The 20,287-nt window shown below is 50.3% G+C and overlaps 2 protein-coding genes across 2 annotated transcripts; both read right to left on the bottom strand.

Annotated features, from left to right (window-relative positions):
- Nucleotides 1–7,455: 7,455 nt before the first annotated feature.
- On the bottom strand, nucleotides 7,456–13,486 carry EMWEY_00031320 (Aldo/keto reductase, related; the record flags this gene model as incomplete). The annotated part of the gene is made up of 18 exons (XM_013481705.1): nucleotides 7,456–7,584; nucleotides 7,680–7,722; nucleotides 8,023–8,099; nucleotides 8,186–8,328; nucleotides 8,535–8,634; nucleotides 8,863–8,916; nucleotides 9,227–9,446; nucleotides 9,596–9,639; nucleotides 9,869–9,974; nucleotides 10,141–10,233; nucleotides 10,607–10,703; nucleotides 10,911–10,983; nucleotides 11,214–11,282; nucleotides 11,546–11,617; nucleotides 11,740–11,872; nucleotides 12,042–12,514; nucleotides 12,630–12,847; nucleotides 12,934–13,486. 18 exons carry the CDS (start codon nucleotides 13,484–13,486, stop codon nucleotides 7,456–7,458), a joined length of 2,697 nt encoding a protein of 898 aa, XP_013337159.1.
- A 2,230-nt stretch (nucleotides 13,487–15,716) lies between these two features.
- On the bottom strand, nucleotides 15,717–18,722 carry EMWEY_00031310 (XRN 5'-3' exonuclease N-terminus domain-containing protein, putative; the record flags this gene model as incomplete). Its single annotated transcript, XM_013481704.1, has 1 exon — nucleotides 15,717–18,722. One exon carries the CDS (start codon nucleotides 18,720–18,722, stop codon nucleotides 15,717–15,719), a length of 3,006 nt encoding a protein of 1,001 aa, XP_013337158.1.
- Nucleotides 18,723–20,287: the final 1,565 nt, after the last annotated feature.

Here is a 20,287-nt window from a genome sequence, read left to right as displayed (position 1 = left end):
GTTGAACGATTTAAGGGAGATGCGTATCCTTCGGTCCAGCCAGTGAGACTGCTACAGTGGCCGAGTTTAACCATGCCACTTCTCATTTGGGCTAGGTACTCACGTACCTGACCCCACGCTTTGTCTAGACGTCTTGTAAGGCAAGGGATGCTGGTGCAGTAGGTGGCTGTACTCGTATGTGGGTGAGTCTAGCTAACCTGGAGTGGAGCCTGTATTGCTTTGTGATTTTGTGGGGGCGTCTCTTTAGGATGTGAGCATGACCATTGGCTAGTGGGAGGACGGTGATTCCCTTTTCAGCAGCAATGTGCACTCTTGCAGACACAAAACCCAAACCAAAACATATCGCAAGTTAAGCGCTGTATTGTTCTTGGGGAACGCAGATTATGATTGATAAGTGCCCAGCGCCCACGTGTAGCGGATCTCTGGGTAGGGTGCAGCACGGTATGTGTGGTATGTTGTAGGCTGAAATGACTTTGGTTTTTGCGCTGACTGGCATACGTATCCGCTTTGCATTGCATGCTTCCAGCCGAAGGGGGGATTGCTGTCACGAGAATTTCTTAATCCATAGACGAGGCCTGAGCTTGCTACTTGCACATGGGGTTGCCGGCCCATAAACGTCTTGCGTGGCAAGATGTGGTACGCTTTTTGTGACCAAGCACTTGAGCTGCTCTGACGGACTGACAGTTTGTAAGCGAAAATACACAGAAGTTTACGAAGCATCCCAACACAGAATATTCTGTCTTAAAATTGAGGAATGCTTGTTGTGTTCGCGGGCGTTGTGCCGAGTTGTGGAGAATTAGCATGCGACGACACCAGTGGGAGGAGTCTGTCAGCGGGGCAGTACAATATTAAGACACTTTCCATATGTTAAAGCCTGAAGGTGCATGCTGCTGCTGGTAGGCAGCTAATGGATATTTCTCTCTCTAGAGCACTACAGTATGGAATAGGGTGCGTAGTACCAGAATAAGGGTTAGAAGTCTGCTGCTTACCAGATAACTCAACATGATATAAAAACTAGGGTAAATGGCGGCTGTAATCTGACGGTCCAAAGGTAAGTGTGCATGGGTGTTCCACTGTCATAAGTGGGACTTCCCGGGGTCATTTGGGATGGGCAGACGTGGTGGTCCTCTAACCCCATCGAGTTTGATATCTCAGTGTGAGTGGCGTAGAGTGGAGTGTAAGTATATGCTGGTCATGTTATTGCTGAAGATCGTGAGTATCAGGACGTCGCACGGTCCTGTGAATTGCTTCTTGGCTGTTACTGTGAATTGCTTCTAGGCCCTAGTGCCGACTTCCAGGTGACCAAAATTGACCATTGAATTTGTTGCCTTTCATACTGGATATCACGGCTCTACCGACAGGGTTAGACAGGAATTGTGGAGTAAGTATGGCTTTATGGTGTCATGGGATTGTTTAACCTCACCGCGTACGTTGTGGTGAATGCAACCAGCTTTACCGATGGCGCTATGTAGGAGGTGTGGAGTATGTTTGTTTGTATGACGCCATGGGGGTGTTCAGCTTTACCGCGTACGTCCTGCTGAATGCAGCCAGTGAGCTTTTACGCTTTTGGTGCTGTATATTCAATTGTATATTCAATTACTTTGTGCTTTTTTCAGGCACTGGCAGCCTGCGAACTTTGCTTTTCTAGCAGGAACTTTCTTGTTGCACCTCCACGCTAGTGTGGAGCAGCTAGATGGTGTCCCTCCCAAACGACTAGTATGAATACTTTGCCGTTAGCCGTGGATGCATAGAGAATTAGCTTGAGGAATAGGAGCGCTGGAGGAGCGTCGAAGTGGTTAACAACGGTTGAAGCCCCCCTGCGATATGAGTACATGGACATGTAGCCGGTGAGCATTCGTAAAACGGAGAAAGATGTTTGTGGTTTTGTGCGGTTTTTTTTGTGGTTGACTACCAGTTGATTGGTGCTTTGGGGGAGACGTACCACGTATCCAATGCTTTACCTACGAATGTCTCACTGATCGTACTCGCGGGTGGTTGCAGCAAGTGATGCGAACGTTTTCCACTGAACAGCAGCTTGCTGTCGACAGCGAATATGGTGATGTTCAAATTCTCTTCGCCGCGCCTCAGTGTGGATTTGAGCGGCTTCGATTTACAGTCAGTAGCCTGTAGGGTGGAGAAGATAACCCGGCGCTGTGTGCTAAACATGCAATGACGGAGCAAAGTACGCGTGTACGGAAAATACATCCGTGCAGCCGGTGAGGCATGACAACAAATAATGGGTCTGCGGGTGCAAGCAGCATCTGGCCTTCTGTTGGACTTTGGCGTTGATCAGATGTGATATTCTAACGTAGAGGGTAGAGAATCGTCTTTTATTGCTTTTGGCTGTTTCTGGGTCAATATGGGTAGATGGGTTCCGGAGCTGCCTGAATTCGACCAGCCAGTGAGCATCACGCATAATTATGAAAAGGTATCGAATATATGTTAAACTGCTTCATCGGACGGGAGGTGCACAAGCGCAGCCTCCCAGATATGCGCAGGCGTTATCTGGGCCGGAGCAGCCAGTGCGATACACTAACCTCGATCAAGCGACCTGCCTGCACTCCCTTAACACGGTGGAAGTAGTGCACGTGGCCGTTCTCTCACTCGTCGGTGCATGATGACTACGTGGCCGTATTCAATTGCTGTGTACCTAGTTCACTCGATATGATGAACTGTACGCACGCGGATGTAGATTAACAAAAGCATTGCTGAGATGCTGTGTAAAGGAGGAGCTAGACTTCCATTATTTTCAGAAAGCCTTCCTCTCGTACAACTGCAAGTATGGCATTTTTCCCATGACCGGATGTTGGAGCCGTGCAGTGAAAGCAAAATTTGAACTGTGCAGAGGTTCACCAAGGACTAATGATGGAGTTGCAGAGGCTCGCCTCAATGCTGTAGATGGGATGTATGTTGAGAGCTCATAGTAGGCTTGATGCGACGCTATCCTCAAGTACGATACGTGATGCTACCTGCAACCGGTTAGTGTCCATTAGTGCAATCTTGCATTAATACGCACTGGCAGCATATCATCAGCCCCGGCGTGCGCACTACTCTGAATATGAGTGCGTGTACTTATCGTAGTTTGAGTGCTGTCATAGTATGCAGCCATTCGCAGTATCCGCTGAGGATTGCACGTTTTAGGAGTCAGCACAACTCCGATGCGATATAGTAGCAGTAGGCGAGGTTAAACTTCGCTCACGCAGCATGACGAGTGATACTTAAAATAAACACTTGAGACGTTAGGAACGATGTCCAGATATAGATATTTCAAATGACTCGGCACGGGAGGCAGGCGTCAGCTATGAATCCATTGCAACATATGCACGCGCAACAATATCCGTGCTGAGTCATTTGAAAGTACCAACGGTTTTACTGGGGATGTTCAAGGACGGCAGAGATCTGTGTATACTCGATCTTTGTATCCTTTTTGAAAGATTCCCTGTTGAGCGTCCGCTTGTCTGCGTCATGAATTGTTTCAAGTAGTTGACAGGCTTTGGGGGGAGATATCTTGCTACACTTTGTGTATTTTATGCACGTGGGATGTTTGCTGTGCTGCGCGGAATGGGGCTTGGCAAGAAAATGCACCAGGGATGATTTTGGTAAAGGGAACAATATTCCCTGCATGGTTCTGGCCATTAAGGTGGGACAATGAGTATACCTGCAGACAGCAGATAGCACAACGTTTATGGGTTGTAGTCTTTCACCTTAAAGTTGTGTCCGGCACGATGCATTGCCCCGGCACTTCGTGCTAGTCAATATCGAAAGTGAACTACGAGCGTTCCCGGTGCGAAGGGCAGCTTTTGGGGGTAAGATGGTCAATGCATGGTTCGTCTGTATACACAGCGTGTGAGCAAGGGCCTGGCTTGAAGTAGTGATAGAGAATGATTAACTGCGCACGGATTCAATAGCTTCCACCAGGATTGTGGAGGCGGTGGTTTCAATTCGCACACATGGAATACAATCAGTGGATTTCCTTGATGTGTAGGTAAAGATAGTAGGCGCAGCAAGAGCTTGCTGAGCATCTCAGAGTATCGCTAGCTTGAGGGAATAAGTACGCATGGATTCAATAGCGTCCAGCAGGATTGTGGAGGCGGCGGCTTCAATTCGCACACATGGTATACAATCAGTGGATATCCTTGCTGAGTAGACGAAGCCAGTATGTGCAGCAAGAGCATGCTGAGTATCGCTAGCGTGGCGAATGCGCAGGATTGGGGACAAGAAATCCGTGTCGTGCTTCACATTAAGGATTCCCTGTAGCCAGCAATCGTTGATTTGTCTGTGATTTACTATCACAGTCCCACAGTCCGCGTGGTTGCCCACGAAGCGGGTAAGCAACAGTGGCGTTTCCGGAAGCTGGGGACCTTCGTGTCGCCTATAGAGGTGTTGGGTTCCGCAGCAAATCAAGTGCCACATACAGCAGGAGAAATTGGACGTATCTGATCGAGTAGAACTTACAGGCACCGCGTTAGAACAGGCGCACCACTATGCCGGCGTTTGTCTGGAAGGTGCCTAGCAAGATGAACAAGGTGTACATAAACCTAAACCTAAAAAGCTCGAAGTGCCCTTCGGAAATGATACGGTTAACGGTCGTTGTACTGCTGTCATGGCCACAAAGCACCATTGGGGTGGAGAGTGGGTACGCATTGCTCTTTACGCTTCCGTTTTGCCGACGCAGATCGTGCGGGACGATGATGATGATGACCCTGAAGAAGTGAGACACCATAGCCTGTGTGGGTGTCCTTAGTTGCTTTGGCTTTGGCCCACGCAGCCCGTGCGACGTAGTGGCGAGGAGGAAGTGAGACGGCATACAACGTGTGGGGTTACTGAGTTGCTCTTTGGCTTTGGGTGTTTTGAAAGCGAGGCAGCCCGGTTGCAACATTTCTGGTTAGATGCTGCTCTACGGTAATGTGATGAAGATCGTGAAGACGCTCTGAGAATCCATTCAGCGTAACCAGCAACTGTAGCTTAGGGCCACAGAACGATCATTGATAGGTGCTAACGTTTCATTCTGTAGTTCTACCATCCCCGACAATCCTGTTGCTGGATAGATGTGGTGCTGCGGCAACAATTGGAACATTTCCAGGAGCTTCCAGAGGCTATCGACTGGAGAATAAGCGTTTTGCTGCTGAACCGCGACATTGTTACCAATACCAGAACAATCTTGAGCGTTTGGACAGTGTCATGTTCAGTAGGTACGGCCCAGAACTATTTTTTGCTGAGTTGCACATGTCGGTGCGTGCAAGGTACGCCGCTCATTGTCCATGTTCGTCATGGAGGAATGGTACTACTAGGAACAGGAGTTTCCCGTATACTGCAGGCGTTGTTCGAAGTTAATGTAGACCACAGAGCACACCTTGCTGGTAGTGACGACTGGCCTTGAAACTATGAACAGCCAGCTTCCCCATTTTTGGCTTGCTTGTTGTCGGTCTTCGTGGTGCCATTGGTGAAGCCCACCATCTTGCGTATGGAGTATTGTTCAGATAAAGTGTTTCAGCATTTGCTTTCTACGCGATGTTTCCACGGAGTGAGAAACAGTGTTTTGCGGAGCTGCGCCTTTTGGCATTGCTGTGGAAGCTGCTCTTCCACAGCAATGCCAAAAGGCGCAGCTCCGCACAACCGAACATTTCCACTGTCAAACGAAGTGCTATTGAATACTATGCTGTCTTCACAGTGGTGCAAACGAAGTGCTATTGAATACTATGCTGTCTTCACAAAGTGTGGTAAATGAGAATCATACTAGGCGACCTTCCTCCAGGACACTCGGGCATCACATAACTCACACATAGCAAAAAGGAGCTGCATGGATTCTCCAAATGGTTTAGCTCTTCTCTGACCCAGCCCTGAAGGGGATCCTTGAAGGGACACTGCGTGTATAGAGTACGACTTCGGATAGTACTAGCCTTCGTTTAGGGGAATGCTGCTTCGAAATATTTTAGTGCGTCACCATGCAATGTACTTGTTGTGCTGGTGCAGGCCTTCACTCTTCTGTTGTCTAGCCAGTGCATTCTATCCGTAGGTATGCATTTGCCGTTCAAAACTCGTGAATACGGGGATGAGTAGTCCCTTGACTGAACGGTTTATCTACGCATCAGGTGACCTGATGCCGTCTCCATTTATATATATGCTTTTTGGCTGTTCCCGGCTATTTAAGTTCGTGAGAGCAACACCTAAGGAACAGGAGCATCTTCCTTACAGCTTGCTTACTTTTTTATCCAGGGAATCCACAAAGCTCCCACGATAATACGAAAAGAGCACTGGGTTATTGGTCCACTGTAAAGTTTCACGCGTCCTCATATGGGCGGCTCGCTGATTGGCATTAATTTCAGGCGAATTATGGATGGTTTTATCCCATGCAGTACATAGTGAAGGTGCTTGCACACGCATTTAAAGTAGCCATAACCCTGCAATCGCCTGGCATGAGTGCGTCCGTATCCTACTTTTGCAACTTAGGAACGCGGATGACCATGGTGTAACTGGTGGATCTACGAGGAGGTTTATGCGGACCCGCCACAACAAGCTATCATCGGCAGACCACTCCGAGGTTTGCGCCCCCCGTTCAAGTACAGGAGGACTGGAAGAGGAAGGTTTGTGTTTGGTGCTAGTGGCCGTCCGACTGCCTGTTCCTGCTCTCCGGGAAATTACGCAGGGACGGCCTTTTTGTGTTCATCTAGAAACCGATTTTTTTCCTAATTGTGGCCCAGAAACTTTTCGAAGTCGGGCTTTGCAGACTCCAGTAGAGTATGAATTTATCTGTTAGCAGCGTAGCAAAGGTGCCCCACGAGGTAAAAGTTTGAAGCGAACTATCACCATAGATTGGCACGTAGATGTGGTTTGTTTTGCCCAGGTAGCACAATTAGCACAATTGGCTCTAAATACTGCTCATAATAGCATGAACAGACACATGCACATGCCAAACGCATTGCCTTGAGTGGTATCGCCTCCTTCCTATGGCGAAGAGAAACAATGCAGCGTAAGTTTTGTTGGGAAGACTTTCCAGAAGCAAGACCCATCTGGAGGAAAAATAATTATACAAAAGCCGCTTGATCGGTCGAAAGCAAACCGCACGAACATTTACTCCACCCATAGCAGCAGAAGGAAGTTCTTCCCTTGTGGGTGGAAGACTTCATCGGTACTTGAGGACACCCGGTACCAAATATTACTTGTTAATAGGGGTACAAGTCGGCGCCAGTTGGCTGGCTTAAAGGCTTGTCTGGATATCCTCCGTGCTCGAAATACCAAAATAATCTGGTGTGGTCGATCCGTTGGTGGTCAGCTTTCGAGTGGTTCGTCCCCCCAAACTCCAGTTCTTCCCACAACTGGGGAGACAACACAGCAACAATTGAATAGAAGTAACGACAGTTTCGCCTTTGGCGAGGGCACTAAGCCCTGGACCATAAACCCTAGACTTTGAGGCGTTCTACAAAATCCTAGACGCTGAACCATAAACCCTAAACCCTAGTCACCGTACACGCACAAAAGCCTTACCTTTGGATCGTAGATATCAATGCCGTGTTTTTCGTAGCACCGCTTTGCAATCAAGTCGTAATCCCAACGGTTCCACAGCTCAGGAACAAATTTGCCCAACTGCAATTGCAGCATATGCACCAAATGTAAACATACGACCATTCGTTGCTAAATGCTAAGGTGTAAATCTAAAAGCCGGGAGTTAGGCCACGAACCTGATCGCGATGAAGTGTCAGATCTTTGAAGGACTTGAAGTTCCTGCATCGGTCCACATCGTATCCAGTGTGTAACCACAAACGGTTGGATCAGGTGAGAACATTACAGCCTTGTCTTTCACCTTCATTTACTAGCTATTACTATTGTTACCGAGTCAATTTACCAACGTGTTGCGTTAGTACTTAGAGCTCGATATTTCCGTGCAGTATGCTAGAAACTGAACTAAATACAACTCCGGGGGCACTCAACAGGCCACCAAGATTCGCTGGAGAGAATTAGCTGGTTCCAAAAACGTGTAAATGCTCTACAGTAAATATAAAGGGTGAGAAATACAGGGCGCACTTGTAGATCACGTCGCTTATGGCTTTCCGGTTGTCGTAGAAAGCCCTCATCGAGTCCGTTGTGGGTACTCGTTGCACCTGAACAAACCACAGCCATTCTGACGCTATATCTCCTGGCGCTGACGCTGTGAGGAAACACGTTTTGGTCCGTGTACACAACGTACCTTTCCGCCCTTCCAGCATAAGTGCCAGTCCATATGATGCTGATCCTGTTGCTCCTCGGGTGTCAACGGCCTAAGATAAGGGCCATCTACAGTGTGCTTGTCCCAGCCAAAAAGCTGCTGCTCCTTCACGGCGAAATACTCTCCTGTTAATTGCACACTCCACAGAAAGTTTCGTTGCCTCTGTCACAACCAATATCAGGGGTTCAACGGTGCACGACAGCCCATCACGAAAAGCTCAAGCACAAGTCCATGCAGTAACCAATCTTCAGATGTGCGCATGGGCCAAAACCGTAGCACCAATTTAACAGCTCGTGTCTGGCTCCCCGATGGGTGGAGACTCTGCCTGTACCTGGAAGGCCCTCATCCAGCCTTTCTCTCCACAGTCGCAGATTAATGACTCCTTCATCTGATGGGTCGTCCAGCGCCCCAGCAGCTGCTCTGACTTCACGCTGAGCAAACACGCACAAAGGTGAAAAGCCATGCTCTGACACCTTGGTTTCTGCATTCGTGAGGAGGAACAGAAATCTCTTTGTCCGTGGTTCACCTTTGCTCAGCAGGTTCCCTCTTTAAATGACCCTCGCTAGAATGTCAGCAAACACGTACAGTGTGGGCTAGCCAAGAAATCAGCCACCAAGCTAAGCCACTTCTGGACGGAAGCTTCTTAAACGAACACTTACTGCTAAATTCAATCTGTCAAAGTAGGCCACCTTCTCCGCCAAAACGGGTTGGGGCTGAGCAGTAGCACGGAGGCAGTGATGCAGATAGAGAATGGATAGACAAGAATCACGCGTCCATTGCAATAACACAAATGGATGTCTGAGGACCTGCCTATGACAAATGTGTTGACAAACACTGTTTCGTTTAAAGGCATCGCATGGCACACTCATAGTTATGATTTCACCTGCTCCCTAAATATAACGCAGCTTCGCAAGGGAACTTTCTGAGGCAATATAGTGACATTATGAGGAGTCCACTACACACTGCAGAAGACAACACGTTACGGGAAAGCATTTAATGCGTTATACTCCTGCCTCTGCCTACCCAGTTGTCCCAGTAGGTCCCACCGCTCCATATGGGCTGCTTCCCCCACTTCATGAAGTCGGACTGAGAGAGTGGAGGCTGCACATGGCCCTCTGGGTCTGGAAGGTGGCTGAGCAGCTGTGGGCCCCCCATGGTGGGTGCCGTGTAGTGCAGGTAGAGCTCGTGAAGATGCTGCTCCACAGTAGGATGCAGAGTGTAATTTTGCGTCCGCACACTTTCTCTGGAAACACATTTCACACTGGACGCTACCTGGCCCTCTGGTCTGTTCACTGTACGCAAATAGCGCCTTTTGGCGTTATATTGCGCATTGTAGACATGCCCAGGGGCCAAGTGCTACCGTTCTCATGGCTCTTCACATTTGAGCCTTACCGCAATTGTCCTATTGTCCTAGGGCCAATGATAGTAGATGCAACCTGAGCAACGAAACGATGTAACCTCAAAGCCTTGCATGCACCTACAGCGAAACAACCGCTGCCAAAGCTCGGCTACACGCGGTTGTTGAAATGTCAACATTGTTATTGCCTCAGCCTAGCTGTTGCAACTGATGGACAACATCAAAGCAAGCAACGCTTAGGCCACCATGCGTCTTGCGGATACTTCTCGGCAGCTCTAACGCTGACACTTGGTGCTGTAAACGCTTACAAACGGCCTGGAATAAACCCAACTGAGGGCGAGTTGGGCTGCTGTTAGGCCACCTTGGCGCGCTGTCTTCAGCAACTCCCCCATCAACCACTGGCCCCATACAGACCTGAGGCGACACGTCCGTTAGCAGCGACCGTATACGGTAATCTGACGATGAGCCTGAAATCGAAGACATTTGGGGTCAGGGTAGAGGCGAGGAGCCTTGCCTGTGAGTGTGGTAGGTTGAAGGCCACAAGTTCGCGCGACCTGTCGAAGGCCCATAGGAGAGGTACCCAAAATCTTCCGGCACTTTGTAGCGGTACGTGCTAATGCCACTCTCCAACTCATCCTGTCCCTGCCTCACATCAGGGCCTTTCGCGTGAAAGCTGCAAGCAGCAGCACCCAAAGCCTTTGTTGAATTCGTAGACAAGGGCATGTGCCCCTTTTCTAAGAGATGCACTTCGCACGCTCAACCGAGCTGGGGCACCGATAAGTCTGCTCAGTCTGCGAAGCAATTATTGGCGGAAATTTGTCTGGCTACAATACAGTTTTCGCTACGAAGTGCAGAAACCAGAAGCGATGAGGTGTGCATCAACCGTGGTAACCCAAAGTGACGAAGGGTTCAAATGGCTGCCCGGTGAGCACGCAAATCAAGCACTGTCAATATTCACGGCCAATCCCTGCATGCCTCTACAGAAGTACAATTTGGCCTAAATACACGTATAATCGGCGTGCATGCCAGTGGCATCGGCTGCATACCGTTCAGGGTCGAGATATTTCCCCGTCAAAATTCCCCCCGCGAGAGTCCCGTAAGCGAGCACAGGCACTTTTAGTCTAAAAGCTATCTCAGGGATCCCTGCACAGAGTCGAATAACAGAATCCCGCAACAACAACAGCAACTGCAAGCCTCTTTCGGAGATCAGCAGCCTAACAGACGGCCCCGCAATACAGCAAATGAGACATTATATCAACAGTTCAGCACATCCCCTCTTCTTAAGTGCCTGTGACGTCGCGTATTCTCAAGATGGCATTATGCAGGGCAACAAGGGGTCAGCAGCAGCACCGGAAGCTTCAAGTTCGTTGCGGTGCATGATGTTGTAGAGTTGCTGCGCAGCCACGATTCGCGGCAAGTTCATCTGCAGACAAAATATCGGAATTTGAGCGACCAAGCCTGTCGCCACCACCGTACTGTAGTATCGAAAAGACCCGTTACTTAGAGTGCAACTCAGATTCTAATTTCCTACAAGTTCAACAGCAGAGCAGAAGCTGCAACAACTGCCAGGCTAAAAGTCATGCCAAAAAACCCTATGCCCCCAAAGGGGAGACTGAATGGCCTCCCTACTGAGATTGGCCAACCCCAGCTCACCTCTTCCGCCGCCTGCACCCACTTATAAATCCCATATGCCGTCTCATTGCTCACGCCGATGTAGCGCACCTGCGCCCAGCGCGCCATGCACCGCAAGCTCATCCCCAGTACAGTACATGTACGGTACAAGTGTCAACATGCATCAAGCACTTGGCACGACGTAAATATTGCTAAATTCACGAAAGTCGCAAGGGGCATCCTGGAAGCACAGCGCTTGGATCGGAAGGCAGCTACTAGCCAGTGTCAATAGGTGAGGGACATCAAAGCAGTAAATGCTGGTTAGACAGGCAAGCCATGTAGAAGGAAATTCAGCTACAGCCAAAAGCAAATACCTTGCCCTTCTTTATCAGGCCCGAAAGCATTTCTAGCTGTTGCTCAATAGGCACCGCATCCGGCCTCTCCAGCTGCAGAAACTCGCACATGAAGCGAACTTAGCACCCTTCTGCATTAAACCTGCCTCACGGAATGCTACTTTTGAAACAGTTAGTCAGCACCGACAGCGGCAGCTGCAATGTGCAACCCGTACTCCCCAGCAGTAGGTATCCTCTCCCAGCTCTTGGCGGGGTACGTAGCGGTGAGGGTCAGTGAGCTGGAGTAAGTCAATGCAGTCGATTCCCAGCCGTTGCAGCATGTTGTCCACTGCTGTCTCCAAATCTTTCCTGAAAATCGGCAGAGATTCATCGTGCGCATTCTGCATCACGTTGCTGCTTGTAGGATATCAAACTAAACCCCTGACACTGCAAAAGTCATCAGCTACAAAAGGAAGGGTTACAAGGCAAAACAACTCACTCCGTTAATTGCGGGGAACCATGCGGGGCCCTTGCCCACCACCCCATGGGCCTCGCCCAGCGGATGTTGCCGTCTGTGTCAGGACCAACCGTAAGTGATGCAGCTCTTACAGCATCAGCAGCAGCAGCGGCGATTCCTGCTCCGTCAGCTCCTTCTGCTGCTGCTGCCTCCGCAGCAGTCCATGCAACCATTTCTCTTCGTCTTCTCTCGAGAGCAAATCGCTCGTAGTCAAACGTTCCAAGCGAACCACTGAGGATCCGCACAGAGATGAAAAGACGTTGTGCCTCTGCTCGTAAGTCCCCTTCGGGTGTTGTGGTTGCTGCATGCGCCGATCCTGCGGGAGATGGAGAGTGGCCCTGGGAACTCTGCACTTCGCTGCATCCACCTCCCTGGCCACGATACTTCTGAAAGAATTGGCGCAGAACCCCCCGATGTCCGGAACCGTGGTGGTGAGGGGCGTGAGGCAGAGGGTCGAGTTCTCCCACGTCCTGAGCAGCGGCAGCAGCAGATGCCTGCACCAAATCCTAAGACTTCAATCCTAAGCGCGACAACTCAACGTTAATCTTCTAACGATGGAGCACAATAACATGCAGAATCAGAACAAGATAAAACAAGCCTAAGGCCTACGTAAAAGTTAATCCCGTATTCTTCGTAAGCCGTGCAGAGCATTTTGAGAGCCGATGCATCGTCCTGCATTACGTTGCCGCCAATCAATGAAGTCCCAACACAAATGCTGCTGACCAGCGGTCCCATAGAAAGCTGCTGCTTCTGCTGCCCCGACTGCTGTTGCTGCCGCTGCTTAGCCTGTGGCGGTAGCGGGCAGCCGAGGCGCCTGTAGGTGACTCCTGCGATAGCACACGAACACAAAGGTGTACGTGCTTGCTCTTAGTGTACATGCATGAAGTCTAAACTGCCAACGCCCTAATCTTACCGGCAACAAGTTCAGGATGCGGCAGACGCAGAGCAATGGGGAAGGCATTTCGCTCTTCTTCTGCTTCCTTGGCCTTCCTCAGCACCCCCATCCGCAGGGACAGCGCAGCGCTCCTGGGATCCGCCAGTCTGCTACTTTCGGCAGCATCATGGTTGTGGACTTCAGGCTGTTTTCTCCTACGAGGACCGCTAGGAGGCCCCGCTTTGCGCGCAGCATGCTGCTTGCTTAGGCAGCGTGGGGAAAGGCCCGCATCAGGCCTCTTCCGCAGGAAGGCCAAGGGTTCCTGAAGAGCACAACCACCTCCTTTTAAGCCTTGAGGTGTACCGTAAGAGCAATGCCAGTTCCGCCCTTCCCCGTACGCGTCACCACACTGGCGGGGCCTCCATGGGAAGCTACCCGCTCGCTCCCTATGGTGTAGCTGAAGATCCTGCAGCTGCGGCAGTATCTGCATGCGCATGGCTTCTAGTGGCGTAACATTCGGGAAGAAGAATAGTAGCAGGAGGAAACAAGTCAAGGACAGCAATGGAACCGCCGCACGACCGTAAATCGTCATTTTCAAGACCCAGCCTATGAGGAGGCCATGGGCTCCGCATGCAACGGCACATCGCCCTCATTCACTCTCCGCTCTTCACCTTACGCAACATCGCAATTTAGTTCACGTTCGAAGAGGTTGGGCCCAGGGGCCCCCAAAGGCGATATTACAGCGGGAGCAACTTTCCACCCATTTTGAGCATATTCTATGCATAGTCCCTGTAGAAGGGGAACTGACTGGTTTACTGTGAAGCCAAATGCTGCTTAAGCGCAGCCAGCTGACATTTAAGGGTTCTGAGGAGTGTGCCGCTGATAGAGGACGCGATCCGCGAGATGTTCGGGGTGTCTAGACGGATGCAGGTACACCTGTTAACTTAGATGAAGATGAAAAAGCTGATGGAGAGTGAACATGCGAGAAGAAGGGGACAGAATCAAAGGGAGAGGGGCTGCTTGCGGAGACTGAGTGGCGTGTCCTTCGCGGTAGTTCCCCCCTGCTGAACTCGAGGTATCATCAACTTATATGTTTCTGCTTTAATGAGTTTGCATAAAAACGCAAATGCAAAACACATTATTTACAACAGACGAAGTAGAATTGTTTTGAGCTAAATGTAAGATGCCTAGAAAGAGAAGAGCAAGATAATTACGCACGGATGGCCGAGTGGTCTAAGGCGCCAGACTCAAGTTCTGGTGGACGGACGTCCGCGTGGGTTCAAATCCCACTTCGTGCAGTCATTCCAATGGTGTCATTTCTTTTGACACCTTCTCAAATTTGTATATTTGACTTTTCTCCCCTATTTTCACGGCTCACAAAATAAAAATTACACGCTTTCAATGACAGGCATGACGGCCTCGACCGCCATGGCCGAAAACAATGTAGCAGGACCTCTGCCGGAGCTTTGCTGCAATTTGTTTAAAAACGCTTTCAAATAATCAATAACGAAGATTTGGCTTATGGGTTTTAGATTTTAGTGTGTGGGGTTTACCTTTTCTCCAAGGGTTGTTTGCTGCTTTGCAGGCAGTGGCGTAGTAGCAGAACGCGCTTCTGTGCCGCCATATTTGAGTACTATTCACTTAAATACGGATATAGTACAAAAAGCGTTAGAGATGTCTAATATAATGATGACGAATGGCATTAATTGTCTACACCTGCCGCCTCCTCCACATGACTTGGCCTCATTCTTGCAGCACCTGCAGCCATCATCCTCTCTAATTCACTCTATGCATTATCTCTCTTTAACTATCTGATTTTTCTGCTTTAACGAGGTACAAAAAGTTTTTCATTTAGGAGGACGGTTTATGAGTGTGCTGCGGGCAGCTTCTGATGCACGGATGGCCGAGTGGTCTAAGGCGCCAGACTCAAGTTCTGGTGGACGGATGTCCGCGTGGGTTCAAATCCCACTTCGTGCATGCTTTGAAATGTCCGGTTTTCCTACACTGCAACAACCTCATGGGGATTCCCAAACATAAGACCTCCTATAAGCGGTCCTAAGGACTCCAAGTAAACCTCTGTTATGTTGTATGCCTTGGTGAGATACCTCCACAAAACGTTGACACACATTTTAGATTCATCTAGAGACAGTCACAAGGAGCATCTGCACCGCTGGGAAAGCAGCAGAAAGCAGGCTGGGCACGAGAAGAAGGTGGTGTATCTGTAGACAGCCCGCTGTAGAGTGTGAATGAGCCCCCCATCAAGAGAATTGAGATGGGGAGGAGTAGAAGCGACAAAAGTAAAAATAACAAGGAATCCACGAATGCACGAAGTGGGATTTGAACCCACGCGGACATCTGTCCACCAGAACTTGAGTCTGGCGCCTTAGACCACTCGGCCATCCGTGCGAAAGTCCGTCGCCTAATCAACACAGCAATTATATTTTTCGTGTACTTTAGGGTCTAGGGCTTTCTTTCTCTGAGACAGCACCGCAAGGAGCAGCAGTATAGCAACAGCAGCCTTTCTGCACCTTAGAAGACTCGTCAGTATATTAGCTTAGCTGCGCTGCCTCGTGCCTCTCCTCTTGCCGGTATACATACGTATACACCCACAGATAGCTTTCAGCCGATAGTGTGGTGTTTGCTGGCTGCATGCGAGGAGGCAGTGTTGCTTTGTATCTGTCCGCATACAACTGAAGTATATATCAGAAGATGAGTGAAGCATGCAACGACGTCTTAGCAAAAAGCAAAACAGATTTGTTGTCTGACCCAGAGGGAAAATTAACAGCCCCTCTTCTCTCGAAAAACGAGAATATACACCCACTCTATCCCGCCTTCTTGCCCCTGCTGAGCTGCTTCTTGCTAGCAACCCGTGCCTTTGTCAACAAGCGAGGGGAAACAAAGACATGCGGCCTGCCAAGCTTGTTGCGGAAAAAGTCCTCGGGGCCCCAAGGGCCCCTCTGGCCAGAGAGGGGCCCCCCTTCCTGAGTCTTCTCTGTATCTACCGCCTCCTTAGCAGCAGCGCGCAGCTGCTGCAGGTTTAGGAACGGTATTAGAGGCCGATGTAGCCACTCAGGTAGTTGTGCTGCTCTGTCTGCCGTGGGTTTTCTTTCAAGAGCCCTTTCCAAGGCCTTCCTTCCTTGTTCAAAAGCTGCAGCAACAGCAGCATTCGTTGCAGCTCCTTCTCCTGCTCCTGTTCCTGCTGCTGAACCTTCTCCAGCTGCTGCGACCCCTGCTGCTGGTGTTGCTGCTGCCAGAGGCGGCTCCTCCGAGAGCTCTGCTGCCTTCCCTGGGTAAGGGATGGCTTGGAGGGGGCAGGGGTCTACCAGGAAAGAGGAGGGGAACAGGTGCTTCACAAACGAGTCGTTTGGGGCTGCATGCAGGCGCCTGTAGGGCCCCGGCAGGAGCCCGCTGCTGCTGGGGGGCAACACAGCTAGCAGTTGCTGATAAGGAGAGATAGGCTGAGAGTGAGGCAGGGCCACTCGTAGCTTAGCAGCCTTGAGGGCCCCCAAGTCCGATGCTAGCGGCGCGTAGTTGTATGGAAACTCCCAAGACCAAGAGGGGGCCCCGCTGTGGTAGTAGTGTAGCAGGAAAAACAAACCCGATATGTACTTTACACACAACTCGTGTCTAAACACCCCGAACAGAACCTCCGGAAGGCGTTCGGGGCTCCCAAAGGCCCCCCGTGCCTCGTGTCCGTCTGTCGTCGTATGTTCAGATGCTGAAGAAGCAGCAGCAAGCGCTTCTGCTGCTGCAAGATCGCGTAGGGGAAACTTTGCAGCGTAGTACTCCGCTGCATGCCGGGCCTTGAGGGGCCCCGGGGGCCCCTCGGGTTCGAAGTGTGGCCCCTCTTGTTCTGCAAGGAGCGCAAAGAAGCGGATAAGACGGGGCAGATGGATTTGCGTCTTCCGCGTCAGGGGGCCCCCCAACCAGGGAAGGGCTCTTGTATACAACTGCAGCAAAGAAGAAAATCCTCCTGCATAAATGTTAATGTGAGGTAAAGCGGGTAAGAAATCATTCCCCACAAAAAAAGAAAGCAAGACGAAGTCGTCAACTAAGCGGCTTGCGTCTAAACCTCGCATAAGCGGCATTGGTAGGGGCCCGAGGGCCCCCAAGAAGGGGCCCCCCCCTGCAGCAGGTGGTGCCCCTAAACAATCAATACTTGCTACCAGTGCAGATAGATTTTTGCGCATATCCTTAGACGAGCCCGAAGCAGCAGGGAAGCGCTTCGTTGACGCTGCTGCTGCTGCTACTGCTGCTGCAGTTCCTGCTTCGTTTGCTGCTGCAGATGCCAGAGAACGCACCAACTGGCGACGTAGAGTGTCTATACAAACCACCTCGAAGTCTTTTGCTGTGTAGCGCAGGAAATCGCCAGAAGCAGGCAGCAGCAATTCATCAAACGGTTGTTGCTGCTGTTGCTGCTGCTGTGGTTGTTGCTGCTTCTTTTTTCCTCTGCCCTTACCTGTCGCATTCCGTTGCTGTTGCTGTTGCTGCTGTTCCTGCTGCTGCTGCTGCTGTTCCTGCTGCTGCTGCTGTTCCTGATCTTGCATAGCAGCTTGTATGCGCAGCAGTACTTCTCTTGTTGCTGCTGCTCTTGTACTCCATAAAGATTTTTGTTTCTCTCTTAATATTAAGAGACCTGGTCTTTGTCTTGCTAATGCTAAGACTAATAAATCAGCATCTAATCCATATAAACATATACGACCAGGAAGAGGAATCAGTAACTCAGATGAAAACTGCTGCTGCTGCTGCTGCTGCTGTTGCTGCTGCTGCTGACTCGGTGTTGCATTTCGTGCTGCTTGCGACGACGATGATGCCTGTGATGCTGCTCCCTTTGCTGCTGCTGTTGCTGCCATCGCTGCTGTTGTTGCAGAGTTGCCTTCATCGCAGCCTTCAAATGACGGGGGGAGCAGCAAACGAAACCTTGTGCCTGCCTCCCTGTTTCTATGCTGCTGCCGCGGGTGCTGCTGCTGCTGCTGCTGCTGCACCTCGCTGCTCCATGCATCTGCTAGAGCAGCACTGTGGGGCCCCCAAGACCCTCTTGTAAGAAGTTGCATTAATTTATGTTCTCCTTCTCCTGGTACATCTGCACCACTGAGAAGAACGGCGCGCATGCAGCCCCAAACTCTGCTGCTTCTTTGCTTATAGGAAATAAAACGCTTTAATGCTGCCTCTGCAAGAAACATGAAATGGGTACCAGGTCCAATGCTATTTATATCAAATTTGTTATCTTCTGCTGCAGTTGCTGCTGCTGCTGCTGCTTCTGCTGGTTGTTGTTGTGTCCTACTAGGCTTGGCGGTTGCTTTGGGGCGAGTTGCTGCGCCTGCAGCAGTCCCTAATTCGGACTCAAGCATCAGCTGCTGCTGCTCCTGCAGCTGCTGCTGCTGCAACTGCTGCTCGCGCTGCTGCCTAAAGCGGCGACCCCGCTGCTGCGCCAACTTAGCAGCAGGGGGTACCCCATCTAGTGTAACACAGAGAAGAGAGCGGGGTCTCACGAGTCTGACGAGCAAGTCTAGGTAAGATAACACCCGTTGCAGCAGCAGCGGCAGGTGCTGCTGCTGCAGCAGCGGCTGCAGTTGTTGTTGCTGCTGCATCAGACTCAGCGCAGGGAGTGTGCTAGGGAGGTGTCCATGGATGCATAGATGCATCAAAGCGTTGAAGTCAATCAGCAGCGCATCAATTGGGACTTGCTGCTGCTGCTGCTGCTGGCAATCTTGGTTGCGCTGCAGCAAGCTGAAATTCTTGCCTGTTCCTACTGCTGTTCCTGCCCCACTCCCCCCATGAAATTGCTGCAGCAGGAGTTCATCTTCCTTAAGAAGCTGCTGCAGCATCCGTTCCCTGCTGCTGTTGTTGCTTCCGGTCTTCGTGCTGCTGCTGCTGCTGCTAGCCTGTGCTGTTTTGCGCCAGACATACCTCTGTAGGGGCTGTACACATGTGGGGAACTGGTTACAGAGCCATCGATAGAAATGGGGAATCCCTTTTGCTGCTGTGCTGCTGTTGCTGTTGTTGCTGTTGCTGCTGCTCCTGCTCCTGCAGCTGCTCTGGTTGATCGTATAAACCCTGCCGAGGGCCCAACAGTCGCGGAGCCAAGGGCTCCCCCTGCTGATGCAGTAGCTGCTGCTGTTCCAGTTGCTGCTGCTGGTCTTAATGTATTCAGCAGCAACAGCTGCATTTCGTGGCACCTGAAAGGCGATAGGGCGGAGTTTGTGGCGAAGTCGTGGCTGAGTAAGCCACTGCGTGGGGGGCCCCCAAGGGGGGGCCCCCCGAGTTGGTGTTGCCTGCTGCTGGCTCAGCAGCAGCAGCAGCAGCAGGAGAAGAAGGTGAGACAACCACTGGTGCTGCTGCCGCTGCCGCTGCTGCTGCTGCGCCTTCCTCTTGAGAGGGGCACCCATGCATACGGGGTTGTTGCAGAGGCAGGCAGCCTAACGGCTATCTTTAACGAATATATTACACAAGCATCTTCCTTAAAATGTAAATATTTTCTTAATTTAATTAGAAAGATGATCTTAAGAGGGTTTATAACTGCAGCGTGTTGTGCAGCAGTAGACTCAAGAAGGAGGGGGGGCCCCAGAGGGTTCGCTGGGGGCCCCTTGTACAACATCGAGCCATGTCATCATCGGCACCTTTTCTTGCTTGTCTTGCCCTTTATTTGCATTTTCTTCTTATTTATTTATTTTTTATTTTATTTTGAGTTATTATTTCTTTCTTCGCCTTGTTCTTTTCCGTAGGAGGGTCGTCGTGTGTGCACCGTATGCATACAACAAGGCAATACCCCCCTTTACATTGTGTGTCCGACTTATTATTTGTAATTGTTCAACTGTTTAAAGTTATTTTATGCATTTACATTTATTTATTTGTGTTTATGTATATTTGCTGCGGCTCTTGTTGCTCTGCAGCGGGCCCGTTGCAGCTGGGTAAGGAAGAGTTTACTAGCAATAATTCGTCTTTACAGCCCCATTAGTGCATGCAGCAAGAGCTGAGTGCTGAGTCTAATTAAGCACGCATGTGAGGAGGTTGCTGTTGCGCTGCAACAGGAGCAGCAGCGCAACAGCAACGTGTTTGCTGCTGCAGCTAGCAGAGTCATCTCCTTCAAGGCTTAGGGTTTAGGGTTTAGGGTTTGCTGCTGCAGCACCTCAAAGAGGGCAATATCTGCTGTCCCTCCTGTCTCCTACTCTCGTAGTCTTTGGGAGATGTTTCCTGCTGCTAAGGAGACACTAGCAGTGTCTCCTCACTAGCGACTAGTTCACAAGTATTACGATATAATAACAGTATATAAGTAATAATATCTGTTAATTATATATAATAGAACAATTATTTAGTAGGAAAATAATGCACAACACCATTGGGGATGTTTGCCGGTTAACCCTATATCCATATATATATATATATATATTAT

This window comes from Eimeria maxima, genomic scaffold (assembly GCF_000499605.1).
Source record: "Eimeria maxima Weybridge genomic scaffold, Emw_scaff395, whole genome shotgun sequence".
NCBI classification, from domain to species: Eukaryota; Apicomplexa; class Conoidasida; order Eucoccidiorida; family Eimeriidae; genus Eimeria; species Eimeria maxima.
The sequence above is the reverse complement of the archived record's forward strand: the minus strand, read 5'-3'. Positions and strand labels throughout refer to the sequence as shown.